Source organism: Sprattus sprattus (assembly GCF_963457725.1).
Source record: "Sprattus sprattus genome assembly, chromosome: 2".
Taxonomy (NCBI): domain Eukaryota; kingdom Metazoa; phylum Chordata; class Actinopteri; order Clupeiformes; family Clupeidae; genus Sprattus; species Sprattus sprattus.
In genome coordinates, this window is record NC_137921.1 from 44,506,242 (window position 1) to 44,521,773 (window position 15,532).

The 15,532-nt window shown below is 43.1% G+C and overlaps 1 protein-coding gene across 1 annotated transcript in view; it reads right to left on the reverse strand.

Moving 5' to 3' along the window:
• The window catches only part of cacna1ea (calcium channel, voltage-dependent, R type, alpha 1E subunit a), a gene marked incomplete at both ends in the record, with an annotated part of 123,522 nt that overhangs the window by 8,431 nt on the left and 99,559 nt on the right, over positions 1–15,532 (reverse strand). The window contains 15 exons of the mRNA XM_080832872.1: positions 1,555–1,684; positions 2,049–2,155; positions 2,434–2,534; positions 4,190–4,297; positions 4,412–4,517; positions 5,890–5,986; positions 8,081–8,208; positions 10,769–10,943; positions 11,294–11,385; positions 11,545–11,610; positions 11,940–12,056; positions 12,163–12,246; positions 12,485–12,595; positions 13,487–13,651; positions 15,185–15,386. Of these exons, the coding sequence (XP_080688998.1) occupies positions 1,555–1,684; positions 2,049–2,155; positions 2,434–2,534; positions 4,190–4,297; positions 4,412–4,517; positions 5,890–5,986; positions 8,081–8,208; positions 10,769–10,943; positions 11,294–11,385; positions 11,545–11,610; positions 11,940–12,056; positions 12,163–12,246; positions 12,485–12,595; positions 13,487–13,651; positions 15,185–15,386 (1,789 nt within the window). The remainder of the gene's footprint in view (positions 1–1,554; positions 1,685–2,048; positions 2,156–2,433; positions 2,535–4,189; positions 4,298–4,411; positions 4,518–5,889; positions 5,987–8,080; positions 8,209–10,768; positions 10,944–11,293; positions 11,386–11,544; positions 11,611–11,939; positions 12,057–12,162; positions 12,247–12,484; positions 12,596–13,486; positions 13,652–15,184; positions 15,387–15,532) is intronic.

Here is a 15,532-nt window from a genome sequence, read left to right on the forward strand (position 1 = left end):
CCCCAACCAAAAGGTAAAGAAACTTCTGCGCTTCAGTCTACAAACCATCTCCAAACCTGCAAACGCAAATGCGAGAAGATGAAAGGGATAGTTTCCTGGGTCCACCGGTGTTTTAACCCCTGTCACGGGGTCACCGGGTGACGTCACCCAGGTCACGTTTGACTTTGTTGTTATTAAGTCTCGACCTGCACGTACCGTGTGATAACATCCATGTGCTGTAAGTAGGAACGAAATAGAACCCACAAAGACAGCTGGCACACACCTCTCTTTGTGTCTGTTAGTTTTCAAGGGGAGAGACCTGTGTAACTTTAACAGGCTTTGTCTGAGCCTGGAAGTGATCCTCCAACTCACTCATCACACTCATCACTCTTCACACATGCATTTCTCTGATGCATACTCAACAAAACAGTACTGTACTTCTCTAAGACATAATCTTCAGCAGCCCCCTCCCCCCCAAAAAACAACAGTACTCTACTTCTCTAAGACAAAATTTAAACAAAACTAAAAAAATTAGAAACACCTCAAGTAAGAGAGATCACACTTAACAACTGAACAGCGACAGAAACAAATAGATGAACAGTGGGACACCATTCCAAAGAGCAGATGCCATAGAGGAATGGTGAGTTGGAGTGAATGCGCTGAGGACATGCAGGGTGTGGTTGTGTGTGTACAGCTACAACATGCCACAGAGTATTTATTTGAAATTATGTGGTTGTCTGCCTGCCATTTGTAAAAATAAAAAAAAAACACACCCAAAATAATTTAGAATCTCGAGAAAGTGTGCTTACTATGTTGTTTATTGTTTGTTCATGTCACAAACTGTGAACACCTCTACTTACAACGTATATCAATGCAACCTTGATCTTGTGTACTCCAGGTATATAGATAATGAGTTGGACAGTCTGATGAACTCTGAAATATCTTTAAAACAGTAAATCATATTCCAGCTGTCACATACCAAATGTTTTTGTCCCAGTCCAGCTTAAACCATCGCATGATTAGTATGAGCTATCGGCATGTGCCGTAAAGTGTAGGGGAGATGGATGCTTTGTGTTTGGACCCAGATGGCCAGGACTGATGGATGTGACATATCTTTTTTTACAGTGAGTATGATGCCTGAGTAATGGGGGGCACTGGTGGTGACGCTTTGACATATCCCTTTGGACGAGACCTTGACGATGACAGGAACACATAGTGATTGCCCATCAAATCATCCATGACAAATCAGACATGAGAACCCGCCCCCACTCAGAACCTTGGCCAGCCGCCTCTTAACCCGACAAGCATCCTTTGTGCAGGATGTTAACTATGATTACATTAGCCTGCTGGTGGTGATTGTGTTGACCAAGGTTAAAGAAATTGTTACATTTACATTTAAAGACTACATCTACATCAATTCCATCTTTAGTTCTTCTCAGTATACAAATCTGAATATTGTGAGCCATTTAAAACAGTCATCTCTAAAGCCAACTGTATTCAGGTGGATGTAATGTGTCTTAAAACCCATGAGACTTTGCAAATGCACTGAACTGCTATCTATACCCTTCATCTTACCATAGTGTGCAGGTGATGGCCATGATAGTGGTGGTGATATGGCTCTTCCTCCTCCTCCTCATCATGGCATGGAACAGGCGGCATGAACAACTCCTGTGGAGAGATGGGGCTCAAGGCAACAAATCCGCCCCTGGAAGAAAGAGGAGTGAAGGAAAGGACCTGACTAAACCCAAATATGTCACAAAATGGCAAGGCTCACACACATATAAACACACACTCCAGCTAGCGCTTACACCTGTACACACACATATACAAACATTTAAAAATGTGGGGCCAGAAACACACACACAAACACACACACACACAAACACACAAACACACACACACACACACACACACACACACACACACACACACACACATCCACATACCTACAGGGACACATAAGTATGTGGACACACACACACACACACACACACACAAACACACACACACACACACACACACACACACACACACACACACACACACACACACACAAACCCTATGCTTACAGGGCAGAGCCAGTGCTGTGAGCAAGGAAGGGCAGGGCTTTGGCATTGCTGAGAATGTCCTGAGGCAGAGAGGAGGCGTCCATGCGCTGGAACATGGGGGCATGTTTCTGCAGGGAATAAGGGAGACAGTAGATGAGGAACATTGCATTAAGAGAGATCATCACCACAGCATCCTGTTGAGTGCCCTTCAGATACATGCATTTCTGATCTCTCATACTCAGAACTCAAAAGATTAAAGAATCTTTCAAAAAGGCAAATCTCAGCTTTTGATAATATATAAATGCCAGTGTGGGTGAGTGAGGTTCATGGACAATGTATAGTGAAGATAAGAAACATATATCAATTAGAGAAGTAATGGGGGAAAATGAATTAACATCATTGGCACCTGGTCTTCCAGTTGCTGTCTTAACTTCTTGGCTTTACTCTGTTTGTAGTAGTCCATTATCATCATGGCTGCATAGATCTTACCAATAGTCATGTCTCCGGCTGAAACAGCACAGTGTTAAAAGAGTGAGATGCTGCTAAAATTGCTCTGCAAGCAATAGCAAGCAAGACTGCTACATCAGTTGTACATAATAATAAGTTCTACATAATATTGTTTTCAGTTTTCCAGTTGTTGAAAACCAGGGGCCGTATTCACAAAGCCTTTTATCTTACCACTAGGAGTGCTCCTAACTCGCGCTAAAACCTTTTACGTAGGAGTAATTTCTTAAAAGTGATTCAAAACGGCTCTGAGACCTACTCATACTAAGGATAATACCAACTCCTAAGCTTAAGATAAAAACTCCGTTGCTATGGATGACGTCGCTTCTCATGCACGAGTTTAGAAGGGGTGAGGACGGTGATTGGTTGTTGACAGGCTCTCTCATTAAAAACTCATTTGTGACGTCCCTCTAACAATCCCACTATATCGACTGAAAATAAGAGAATAACCTAGGCTTCAAATTAAGTCATATTAAATAGTTATGGACAGTGCAGTTAGCAGAATGCACACGCATGATGACAAGTTTGTGCATCCAACGGGAATGACACTTTGCACGTTAAGAGAAATATAAAGCGATCAATATAAAATATGGCAATTGCATGTAATCAAGGCAGTAATAATTAAAGCACCCAGCAAACTGTTAGGCTATTATATTTCCAGCCCTTGACCACTTCAAATATCAGCACATGCGGCCCTTTAAGCCCTCCAATCTTAATTGATCAAAGCGAAACGAACGTGAAACGTATAGCCTAAGCGAAAGCCTACTGGTCCCAGGACCAATAGCCACTGTCACCCCAGCGGCATCCAGCTGGTAATTTCTCAAAAACCTGCTGCGGTCATCCAACTGTTGGATCGGTACATCCAACTGTTGGATGATGTGGGGTCTACAGTGCGTTGATAGTTTGAATTAAACGGCTGAATGATGATTCCCAGTGTCGTCATTTGCGTTTTCCGCGAAGCCAAATAGGTCTTTATGTTTCCAAACATTTCACTTCGGGACACATCGTTGTTTAAAGGCGTCATTGCATCCCACGCTAATTCTACGACAATATTAATACCTTCACGGTTTAAGCAATGTCTTTTATCAATTCCAAGTCGGCTGCAGCCATCTTACGATTTTTTGTGAATAGGTCTTAGTGACTTAGGAGTCCTCATGAGGAGTTTTAAGCTGTCCTAGACTTAGGTGCTACTTTTAGGGATAAAATATTTTGTGAATTGCTCTTAGTAAAAAAAATTAGGAGTCCTACATTTAAGACTGACACGCCCATTATTTTTAGGAGTTTCTCCTAAATTCGCCACTTATGAGCTACTTTTAGCCCTAAGATTCTTTGTGAATACGGCCCCAGATCTTTTCTGGTGGTGAGAACTGTTTACAAAATCCTTGCACAAATTCAACTGTGTCTAATAAGTTGGAAGTTTTCCAACAACTTTAAGCATAAAGACACTGTGTATAAGGTACTTAAACTTTAGAATTCTATATTCAAGATGTGTCTTCTTGGAACTGAAAATTCTTCAGGTCTACAAAGAGCATTTTAAAATACAGCAAATTCATCACTTTTACAACCATATGTCGAATAACCTTCAAAAATGCAGAAAACTAGCCAAGAGATGTTCTGGAATACATTATCCATACTGCAAGCCAGTTCAATGATCTCACCTTTGTGAATAGGCACCAGCAGGTCCAAGGCCTTCTGGGAGAGATGTGGCCAAATAACACTGATTTCCTTCTGCAGGTCCATGTCCATCTGGATCCTGTCCTCTCCCCCTGAATATCAGACAAGAAGTCACATGGGTTCTTGTAATTACATATACACTAAGGAGCTGGTTATTAAATCACAGACTGCTGTGGCTGGAACTGGGGGAAAGTGTTGTGTCTGACCTCGGGCGATCTTGACCTCAAGGGCGGTGCGGATCAGGGCCATGAGCGTGGAAGTGAAGTGAACGGCCATCTCCTCATCCACAGGCATGTTCATCAGCACCAGCCTCTGTTGAGGCGTGGAGCCAGCGCCACCGGAAGAGGTTCAGAAAGACACATACATGTAAGAGCCCAGCACCAAGTAGAACTGGCCAGCCATCACTACTATTAACTTAATGTCTCAAATTCTATCTCTTTAGTAATATGTTTGTACTGTAAATACATTTACCATTATATCTACCACATGAAATGTTCGTGGTCAGATAGACAGCTGATGTACGTTTAAGTGTAATGTTCGCATAAAAATGCTCTGTGTATCTATGATCAATCACTATATATCGGAGGTTATATAAGCATTAGGACAACTAAAGAACCAGAATAAAAGTACTAGGCCACAGGTGAATGGATGGAAGGAATGCAATTCAGACAATTCTGGCAAGGCTCTAAGACAACGTTAAGCAGCATTCCTCAAACCTGGCCCAGTTTGACCCTTTTTTTAAAAATTAATTTGTTGGTATTGTTTGATTGACTTGATAGATTATTCTGAGTAAAGTATCCTTCAAATATACAAAGCTGGTCCTCACTCAAGCCCATGATTTGAGGAACCCTGCATGAGTGCCATGCGCCAAAGAGGTACATAATGAACAGAGGAGGAGAAAGTGGTGGGGAAGAGAAGACAGGATCATGCAGAGGAAGGGGTGAATAAACGCCATCTAAAAGTAGGCCAGATGTGGCCTCGATGTGTGAAGACTGTAAACCTGACAGTTATGGGGCAGATGCTGCTGGTGGCTTTCTTATTTTTGTGTTTTTTTGTAAGAAGTGGAGAAAAAAATGCCATGCTTATATTAATGCTTATATTCACTACTGAGCTGTTACGCGACATCCAACACGTTGTCAATTTCCAAAGTAGCACAGAGATCTGACATAGAGAATGCACTGAACACTACACACACAGTGTAATGTACATGTTTACATCTGGACGATAGTTTAGACAGTGAGAATGGGGTTACATTTGTAAGGAAGGGGGAACGAAGGGCAGGTTTGAAAGCACAGGTAACAAGACATTTACATTGCTGGTCTCGCCTCTTGTATGCATAACTAATTATATGGATGTTTTTGAGAAAATCTCCGTGCTGAATTTGACTGTTAACAAAAATCAATCAACCAAGCAAGCAAAACATATAAACAAACACGGAAGAACAAAGAGCGGATAACGACTGAACGACAACAAAGCTTACAAATTATGCTGATCTTCTCACAAGCCTTTCCAGCATATTGTGCCAGATGCAGGTTAAACAAACGGTCTAACACCACTGATCAACAAACGCTAGCGTGGTATGTGAACTCTATCGGCATTGTTTAATTTACTGTGTCTGCATAGAATAAGAATGACACTATACAAAAATAGAAGAAAATATATGTAACAAGTATACTCAGACTACCTTATAAGCAACTTTGGATGGACATTTCTTGCCCAGGCCAAGAGGTGGAGACATGTGCGTCAGCATCTCGTACATGTCATTGTAATGAATACGGCCACTGGGAGAGGAGGAGGAGGGGAGCGATGAAGATGAGAAAGGGAACGAGGAAAAAGAGGAAAAGGGGGCCGGGGAGAGGAAGGGACGGAAGAGGTGGAAAGACAAGGTAAACATTCCGAAAAAAAACACAGAGGAATAAAAATAAAATAAAAAAAGAAGGGATTAAGGGAGAAGGGAAAATAGAGAGGAGGATTATTCAATGCACTCCCATACAAAGGGAGACAAAAAACAAACAAGGGTTGAAGGGGAAAAAGCAAAAAACAAGGATCAAATTCAAAAATGAAAAAAAAAACAGTTGTGTTTCTATGCGCAGTCGTCATAGAAATCGCTGAGGAGAGAAGCTGGTTGTTTTAAAGTATGAACAGAGAGATGATAGGTGGCACTCCGGGGGCTGGAAGAACGGGGTGGGGTGGCGAAGGTGGAGAAGAGGTGTGGCTCTGAGAAACCCAAAAGGTGTGTGGTGGTGGGGTTGGGTTGGGGGGGGTCACTTTGTAGAACCATCCACGCCAAACAAACACACCAATCACCAGCTAAGGCCAGAAGGGCACACAAATCCACAATGACAGTCTTTAAGAAGCACACCCAGAACTAGTGGAGGCGTTGGCGTTGGTTTATTTGCCAATCGTGAACGCCTCAGTTGCTTGATTACGGTCATTTGGTGTGGATGCCACTAAAAGTGCCGTCTCACTGCCCTGCAGCACCCTGCACTGTCGTTCTCTGGGCGGGGAGGAGAGCAGTACCCCACCAGCTCAAACAGGCCAAGGGTGGAGAGGAGAGCGTTACCCCACCAGCTCAAACAGGCCAAGGGTGGAGAGGCAACCAGACTCAGACAAGGGGAAAGGGGGATAGAGGGAGGACTCAGAGGAAGGGGGTGTGTGACTAAGGAATTGTGTTAGGGTGAAGTTGGGGGGGGGGGGGTTGGATGTTGTGAGGAGGAGGTCAGTGAGGGTATTTTGCGGGGGGGGGAGGGGTGCCAAACCTTGCACGCAACCCTGTAGGGGCAATTCTTTCCAAAGCCCAAAGGGGGTGAAATTGCACGCACTACTTTGTACATCTCCTTATAGTGGAGCCTTCCACTGGAAAGCAAAACACATTCTGTTAGAAAGACAGGAGTTGGGTGCTAAACATATTAGTGCTGGATCAACTGAATGCTTTTGGTTAAATGAACAGAAGTTGGCCCCGAGTAGCTCTTTAGGGGAGAACAAGTCCTTTGCATGCAATACAGTATATACTGTATATCAAATTGCATGCAAATCATTTAGCTTATTTTAGTTCTATTGGTTACGTGAGTTTGTGCTCTTTACAAAACAAACTCAAGAAATCGTGGATTGTTAAAAATACAATAGATGTCTGCCCTGTTTGTGTAAACGGTGAAAAAATTAAATTCAAGTGATTAATAACAGAAAGGATTTCAAAACCATGTACACAGATATGAATAGCTACATACAATGTCATTACATCACAGTCATCATTGCAGTAACTATACACATCGCTTTGGACAAAAAATACCTTAACTATAACTACCACTATAATATACTATACTATACCATACTATAACATCAGTTAGTAATGGGTCTTACATAACAAAAATTAAGTACAGTTGGTACAAAATATTAAGTGAGATTTAAAAGGGCAACATTATTCTGTTATTAAAAAACGGTTCAAAATGTAATATAAATGTCAAGTCATGTTTTATTTGTAAGACTCACAGAATTTTAACAGTTCTCATGCGTTATGTAAGTGGGGCTAATTCTCAGGGATCTCACAAAATCTCATGAATTTAGCATAGAATAATAATTACCAATGGCTCAAAAGACTAATTGCTGTGCAGTGCAAATGAGAGACTGCCGTGTTCGCACTGTGTGGCCAACTACGTAGCATTTACAAGTCAGCAATGTTTCAGTGGGTCAATGTAATTTGATACCGAACATGAACTTTTCTTTTTCTTTTGTCACACATCTTTTTCTCACTGTTTTCAGCAACAACAAAAAAAAACCTACTGCAAGATCTACATTTGCATTGATGATGAACAGCTTAGGAGGAATGGCTTTGTGCTATTTGGGTATAGCTGCGATAAACAGTACCAGTTGCTCACCATGCAGCGCGGTCGTACTCTCCCCAGATGCGCACAAACTCATCAAGGTGATGGGGACCCAGGATGGAGGAGTCTCGTGTGAGGTACTCAAAGTTATCCATGATGACCGCCACAAACAGATTCAGCATCTGAGAGGACGGCACGAGGAGGAAATCATGGATGGAAATGATTTAACTTTACTTTATTTAACTACTGTGTCACCTTTGTCAACAGATCATTAATTAAGAATGTCATTAATGGACAAAATAAAACTTAAATACATATCCATCCAGATGTGCTGTATATGCAACCAAATGTCTGTATATAATAATATAATTCATTTTATTTTTAACGCACTTTTCATTCCAAAGAATCTCAGAGTGCCTACATATTAGAAGTTAACTATAATAATACAATAAAATTAAATAAATTAAAAAATTTAAATTGTTAACATAAGCATAACAGAAAAGATTTAACACAAGGCCAGAAATGCCTTCCTGAATAAAAAAGTCCAGCTTTAAAGGAGCCCAGCAGCTGCGTTGCCCGTAGGTGGTCAGGGAGGCTGTTCCATAAGTGTGGCGTTGCCGAGCAAAAGGCCCGGTCACCCATGGTGCGGAGCTTGGTTTTGGGGACGCGGAGGAGCGAGCTGTTTGAAAACCTGAGGGTGCAGGTGGAGGTTTGGGGAGCAATTAATTCTTGCAGGTAGGGAGGTGCATGTCCATTTATGCATGTATGGGTGATTATAAGGACTTTGTAGTCAATCCGGAAAGAGACAGGGAGCCAGTGTAGTGAGTGTAATATTGGTGTTATGTGCTCATATTTCCGGACCTTCATCAGAATCCTGGCAGCGCTGTTTTGGATGTATTGCAGCTTCTGGATGTTCTTGCCAGTGATCCCATAGAAAAGTGAATTACAATAGTCCAGTCTTGAGGAGATAAAGGCGTGGACAAGCTTCTCTGCATCTGATAGGGTTAAAGTGGGGCGGAGTTTGGAGATGTTTCTTAGATGATAAAAGAGGTTTTGCACAGGTGTTTTATATGATCATTAAAGTTCAGGTGAGAGTCAAACCTAACTCCGAGATTAGTGACTGTGGAGTAGAGGGGGATGACCTGGCTGTCGAAGGAGAGATGAGTCTAGGAGGATGACTGAACCTGGTGTGGAGTGCCAGCAAGAAGGTCTTCTGTTTTGCTACTATTAATCTGGAGAAAGTTGTTGCTCATCCATGCCTTTATCTCCCCAAGACAGGCGGTGAGACATGACATGGCTGCAGTGGGGCTTGGGGCAGTTTTGATATATATTTGCTGTGTGTCATCAGCATAACAGTGGAAAGACATCCCATGTCTGCTGATGACGCGTCCGAGGGGGAGCATGTACATAATGAAGAGGATGGGGCCGAGGACCGACCCTTGCGGAACACCACAGGAGACAGGGAGATGTCTGGACTTGCAACTTCCCAGTGAGACATATTCAGTTCTGCCAGAAAGGTAGGACTGAAACCACTTGAGTGCAGAGTCCAATGGTGGTGTGGAGGCGCTCTAGCAGGATAGTGTGGTCCACTGTGTCAAATGCAGCAGTCAGGTCCAGGAGGATGAGGAGTGAGGGTGATCCTGCATCGGCTGTCATCAGCAGGTCATTTGTCACCCTTAGCAAAGCTGTTTCAGTGCTGTGGGCTGAACGAAATCCTGATTGAAATTTTTCAAACAAGTTGTTGTGTTTGAGGTGGTCCTGAAGTTGAGAAGCAACTACCTTCTCTAATCTTGGACAGGAAGGCAAGGTTTGAGATAGGCCTGTAGGCTAGAACCTCCGGGTCCAGGGTGGGCTTCTTGAGAAGGGGACGGATGACAGCAACCTTGAGAGCAGGTGGGACATAGCCAGACTGAAGGGAAAGGTTAAAGACTTTGGTGATGAAAGGACTGAGAGTGGGGATGTGTGACTTGAGCAGAGCAGTGGGAATGGGGTCCAGGGTACAGGTACACGATCTCATTTTTCTGAGGATTTCTTCAACATGGCTCTCCCGAACCTCAGCGAGATGTAGAGGAGACAGCACACTCGCAGATGAGGTGTTGGTGTCATAGGGAAGCAGATCTGGGGAGCTTGATATCAGAGAGCGAATGTTGTTGACCTTGGATCTGAAAAAGTCAATGAAGCCGTTGCATTGCTCCTCTGTAGCCTCAGTTGAAGAGGATGGTGGTGGCTTCAGGAGATGATTTATGGTGGTAAAAAGCTGTTTAGAGTTGCCAGGGTTTTTATTAATCAAGTTGGAATAGAACTGTGAGTGAGCATCTTTAAGTGAGTTGGAGTAGGCCCTTTGATGCCAGTTTATGCACAGTCAGCCCAGAGTGTCTGTAGCGTCGTTCAGCGACGTTTTTATTTTCCGCAGCTCATGTGTGAACCAAGAAGCAGAGCGTGAGAAATTGACCTCACGTGTCTTGACAGGGGCATGGAGATCAAAAACACTGCTCAATGATGTATAATAGAGCTCCACTAATTCATCCACTGATGCAGAGGCTGGGCAGGTGATGAGCTGGAGATCCATGGTCATGGTGGCTGAGACAATGCTTTTCCAGTTCCGGAAAGACATTTGAAGCTTAGGTCTAATAGTAGGCAGCTTAAAATATATACGTATAGGGTGTGTGTATGTATGTGTGTGAGATTCTGCATAGTTTGTGTGTACTGGTACATCTCTTTCTCTCTCTCTCTCTCTCTCACCAGGAATGAGCTGAAGAAGATGAAGGAGACGAAGTAGAAGTAGGCGAAGTCTGTGCCGCAGCTTCCATTGTGCTCCGTGGCCAGGGCCGGAGTGGGGATGGACAGGTCCTGCTCACAGTCCTGACCCCCCAGGCACGACAGCATGATCTCCTGCCACGACTCCCCCGTGGCACTCCTGCACACAGAACACAGCTTAGACGAGAACTGAGACGTAGAGCAGCAGAACATTTCATATAGATCACCTCTGGACCCTTCTATGAATTGTCAGATTCACTCTCAGCACAACCTGGTAATGCAGAACAACAGTTAAACCGAATTGTAAGAAGAATCGCTAAAGAAAAAAAACAGAGTTTGTTGACAATGTTGCCTGTTTTCACTTGCGCTTTCTTCTTTTTAGAAAACTTTACAGTTACAAACTTGACAGTTTTCTGAGCCCCAGAAGTCAGCTGGAGGAAAGATGAAAACTGGTTGAGATTGACAGATGCTCTGCAGGTTCACAGAGGGAAAATCAGTCTCCCATCGTACCTGAAGAGGAGCATGAGAGCGCCGAAGAACGTCTTGAAATTGTTGTGCGGGTTAATGTGAGTCTTCTCATCCAGCTTTATATTTCCAAAAACCTGTGTGTCAAGTTGGAGACAAATGACTGAATAGGCATTTCTTGGCTGGGTATGATTTGGATTTGGCATGATTTGGCATGATTGGTATGATAACACTACACCTGTTAAAAGGAAAGTATACTACTTAAGATGTGATATATTGAAAGCAGCTATGCTTACCTGCATTCCAATGATGGCGTATATAAAGAACAGCATGGCAATGAGCAGACACACATAAGGTAAAGCCTGAAAGAGAAGCCTTGAGTTAAATCACTGTCAATGTTGGTGATGAAGATGTTGGTGATGATGAATATAGCAATGATATCCGTGATTATGACAAATTACTTATTCTTGATGTTTGACATTGATACCAATATAAAGTCCAATCAATCAATCAATCAATCAATCAATCAATCAATCAAATCAATCAATCTATCTATCTATCTATCTATCTATCTATCTATCTATCTATCTATCTATCTATCTATCTCTAATGTGTGTATGTAAGTGTGTATCTATATTATCACATGCAAAGAATGACCATAATGGGTGCCTATACAAAAAAAACTACTGACTTTGAAGGATTGTACAAACGTCCAGAGAAGGATGCGTATGGTGTAGCCCTGCCTGAGCAACTTAATAAGCCGAGCTGCTCTGAAGAGCTTCAGGAAGCTCATGTTGACAGCTCCAGACTGACAGGGAGAAGAGAACAGAAGAGGCAACGACACGACAGTTGGGTTTAAAGACAGCCTTTGAAATATCCTGCACTAAATTAGAATTTAAAACATTTGTTTTTACCTGCAGGTCCACCACTACAATTTCAGTGATGCTGCCAAGGACAGTAATGAAGTCAAATATGTTCCATGTGTCCCGAAAGTAGTTCTGCAACGGAACAGTGGGGAGATAAAAGGTTACTATATAAGTGATATAATAAATAATATAATGCTGAAGTAAGATTTGTTTAGAAAGCTCAACAGGTACTATGGTCAAACAGATCCTTATGTAAGGATCACACAAGGCATGGCATCAATTCAATTATATCCATGGAATATTTCAACACAGAGGTTTTACCCAGGCCCTGCATTGACATGTTCTGCTGCAGAGGTTCCCCAGTGCTTACCAGGAAGCCGAAAGCCATGATCTTGAGCACACACTCCACAGAGAAGAGCACGGTGAACGCTGTGTTCAGGTGCTTTAACACTGTATCATATGCCGGTGGAGCCGAATAGTACTACAGACACCGATAGGGAGAGAGAGAGAGAGAGAGAGAGAGAGAGAGAGAGAGAGAGAGAGAGAGAGAAGGGGTGAGGAAGGGGTATATTTTATATATTACAAACAAGAGGAAAAAATACATCTATATGGAAAGGAGAGACTCAGATAAAGTCCAATGACAAATGATAGAAAGCAGGATGGATATCAAGAGCAGAAAGACCAGAAAGAGGGCAGAGTGAGTGTACTGCACAAGGCATTGCTGTGACCTAAAGTGACTTCCATGAACTCATCTTAACCACCGATGCACGCAAACACCCCAGCTTGCCAACATCCCTTCATTACACAAGCATATCTGACATGTAACTGCACTCCAAGCGCATCTGATGCTGCCAAGCTGGGTGGCAACATTTACTTTAACATAGGTGTGGAAACAGCTGTCAGACAGACAGCTAGCAGACACATACAGCAAACGCCATCAGCCATAAACAGGGCTCAGTCTTTTAGGTAGACAGAGGACAGCTATTGCCTGAATGTTAAATAAAGACTAGAGGCTATAGATCAATATCTAATGGCCAGTGAGTCACAGTCATTTGGATAAGGTGTTTGGGAGTCTCCACACCCTGGGAGCACTTTCAAGGACTGTCTGGCCTATACATCTGGACATCTTGGACATACCTGTAGATTTTGCAACCAACAACTGCATGTCTATAGTGAGCAGCATGATAAATATAACACCAAACTGTTTCAACTGGCTCTGAATTGAGATGTAATGGAAGGCCGACGTTTTTGCTAGGGGTTAAACGAGGTGATTATGGAGACAGGGGCCAACTGCTGGGGAACAAAGGCAATGGACTGAGCTCACATGGGGAAAGATGGAGGGGTGACCTTAAATTATCTGAGACTGACTCACCTTCATCATGAGGACTATGGTGTTCAGAGCGATCATGGCCAGCACTGTGTACTCAAACGAAGGGGACACAACAAAGTGCCACAGTCGGTACTGGAAGGTTTGGCGGTTCTGGGGCATGTAGCGGGTCAGCGGTTTGGCACCGATGGCAAAGTCAATACAGGCCCTCTGAGAGACAAGAGAAGCAAGAGGCACAAGGTGAGCTCAGAGGTATTACTGTCAAGGGGAAACTTTAAAGGAGACGTATATCCCCCTGGCTTTTGATCCTGACATCTTGGGCAGAAAGCACAATGAGTTTTACTTTCAGCCAATGAGAAAAGGAAATCTAAAAAGAGATCACCCTAGTTCACCTTAGACAACAATGAGATTAAAGGTGAGATTTAGGCCTATATTTCCTGCTTGTCAGATTTCTATATGGACCAAATTTCTCCTATGGAGAGATCAACAGGCCACAAATCAGGCTCAATATTCACTAAATGTTTAGACATGTCAATATTGCCTCCTCTGTTTGTGGATGAGGCCTATATGTTTTTATACCATGAAGTGCATTTAACTAGCCTAAGACAAGAGAAGAGGACTGTTCAAAGCTGTTGGTAGGGTAGCAAGGAGATCTTTTTGTCAATTATGGTATTTTTTTTAATACAATGACTCATCTCATGTATGTCTCTATTTCTCATCTAGGTCACATCTAGGTTTCCTGAACTATCAAAGATCCAGCTATGAGAACAAAGATTTTCCTATGAGACGTTACGTCCTTTGTGAGAGTGGAAAAATAAGTGAACCCCCCACCACCCAAACATATTCACTCTGGGTTCTGAGAGGCTTTGAGAGGCTTTGCTGGCTCTTGGAAGGGTTTGCATATGAGTGGAACTTTTGAAATAAGCCTGTGAGGGTCAATATTGATAGAGGGCAATGGCATTTAGGTGGGGAGACTATGCAATCTTTATGTGATGCCTGCGTAGGTGTTCTAGACATTTCCATGGAAGACTGTGCCCCTTTTGCAACATCCGCTGTCAACTGAGCTGAGAAAGCGAGGGTCCTTGACTCAAGTCGTGTCATTTTGAACCACATGCTACATTCCAGCACTAACCCATTGCCCTCACGCAAAAAATGTGACAGTGTATGTTTGTGGAGCTAGTGGAATGTGAGGTTAAGTTCAAAAAGGAGACTTTAGAGGGGGGGTCACCATAACCAGTGATGACAGAGGCAAAACAACATGGATCCAAGGGGAAGCCCTGGTCCTCCACCCTACATGCCTAAGAGGAAGTGTGAGTGGCACCTGATTGAGTTTATGTCAACTCTGCCTGTGTCCAGGGTTCACTGAGTGCATAGGTTGTGTAAAGTTGTGGGTATGTTACACACAAGTGGGTGGAGAGATTATTGTGTGTGTGTGTGGGAGCTCATGGTATTGTTTGTGATACGAGGTTTGCGTATTTTTCTCTGTAAGTGTGTGTGAATGTAGGCCTATGTAAGTATGCATGTGCTTGTGTGTGTGTTTGTCTGTGTGTCTTCACATGAATTTGCAAAGAACAGGGGGTAACTTGTTCCATCTTCCTGATCGAAAAGCTGTAAATGATTTGCCACACAGAGCTGGCAAAGTCATAAGTTGAGATGAGAACCTTCATACCCATCTCCCTTGCTGAGACCTGGCCTGACCAGTAGTGAAGAGAACTAGCATGTAAACTGTGTCTGCTCTGTCACCTCGTTCTTCTCCAGGCTGCATTCCTCCATCATCTTGTCACCCTGCTCCTGGAAGGTGATGATGATCAAAGCCACGAAGATGTTTACAAAGAAGAAGGGGAACACCACGAAGTAGACCACGTAGAAGATAGACATCTCCATACGGTTTCCCCGGCTGGGTCCGCGGTCCTCCTCGGTCACGTCCACAGAATGCTGCAGAACCCTGACAACCGGAGAATTTTACAATCGTTGGAACACACTTTTGATAACTTTAGAACAACTCAATACCATGCATATTAAAAAACACAGTTAAGGTGTAAAATCTTTCTGGACAACCCTACTGGTGGGACAGGGAAACCCTTGCGTTTA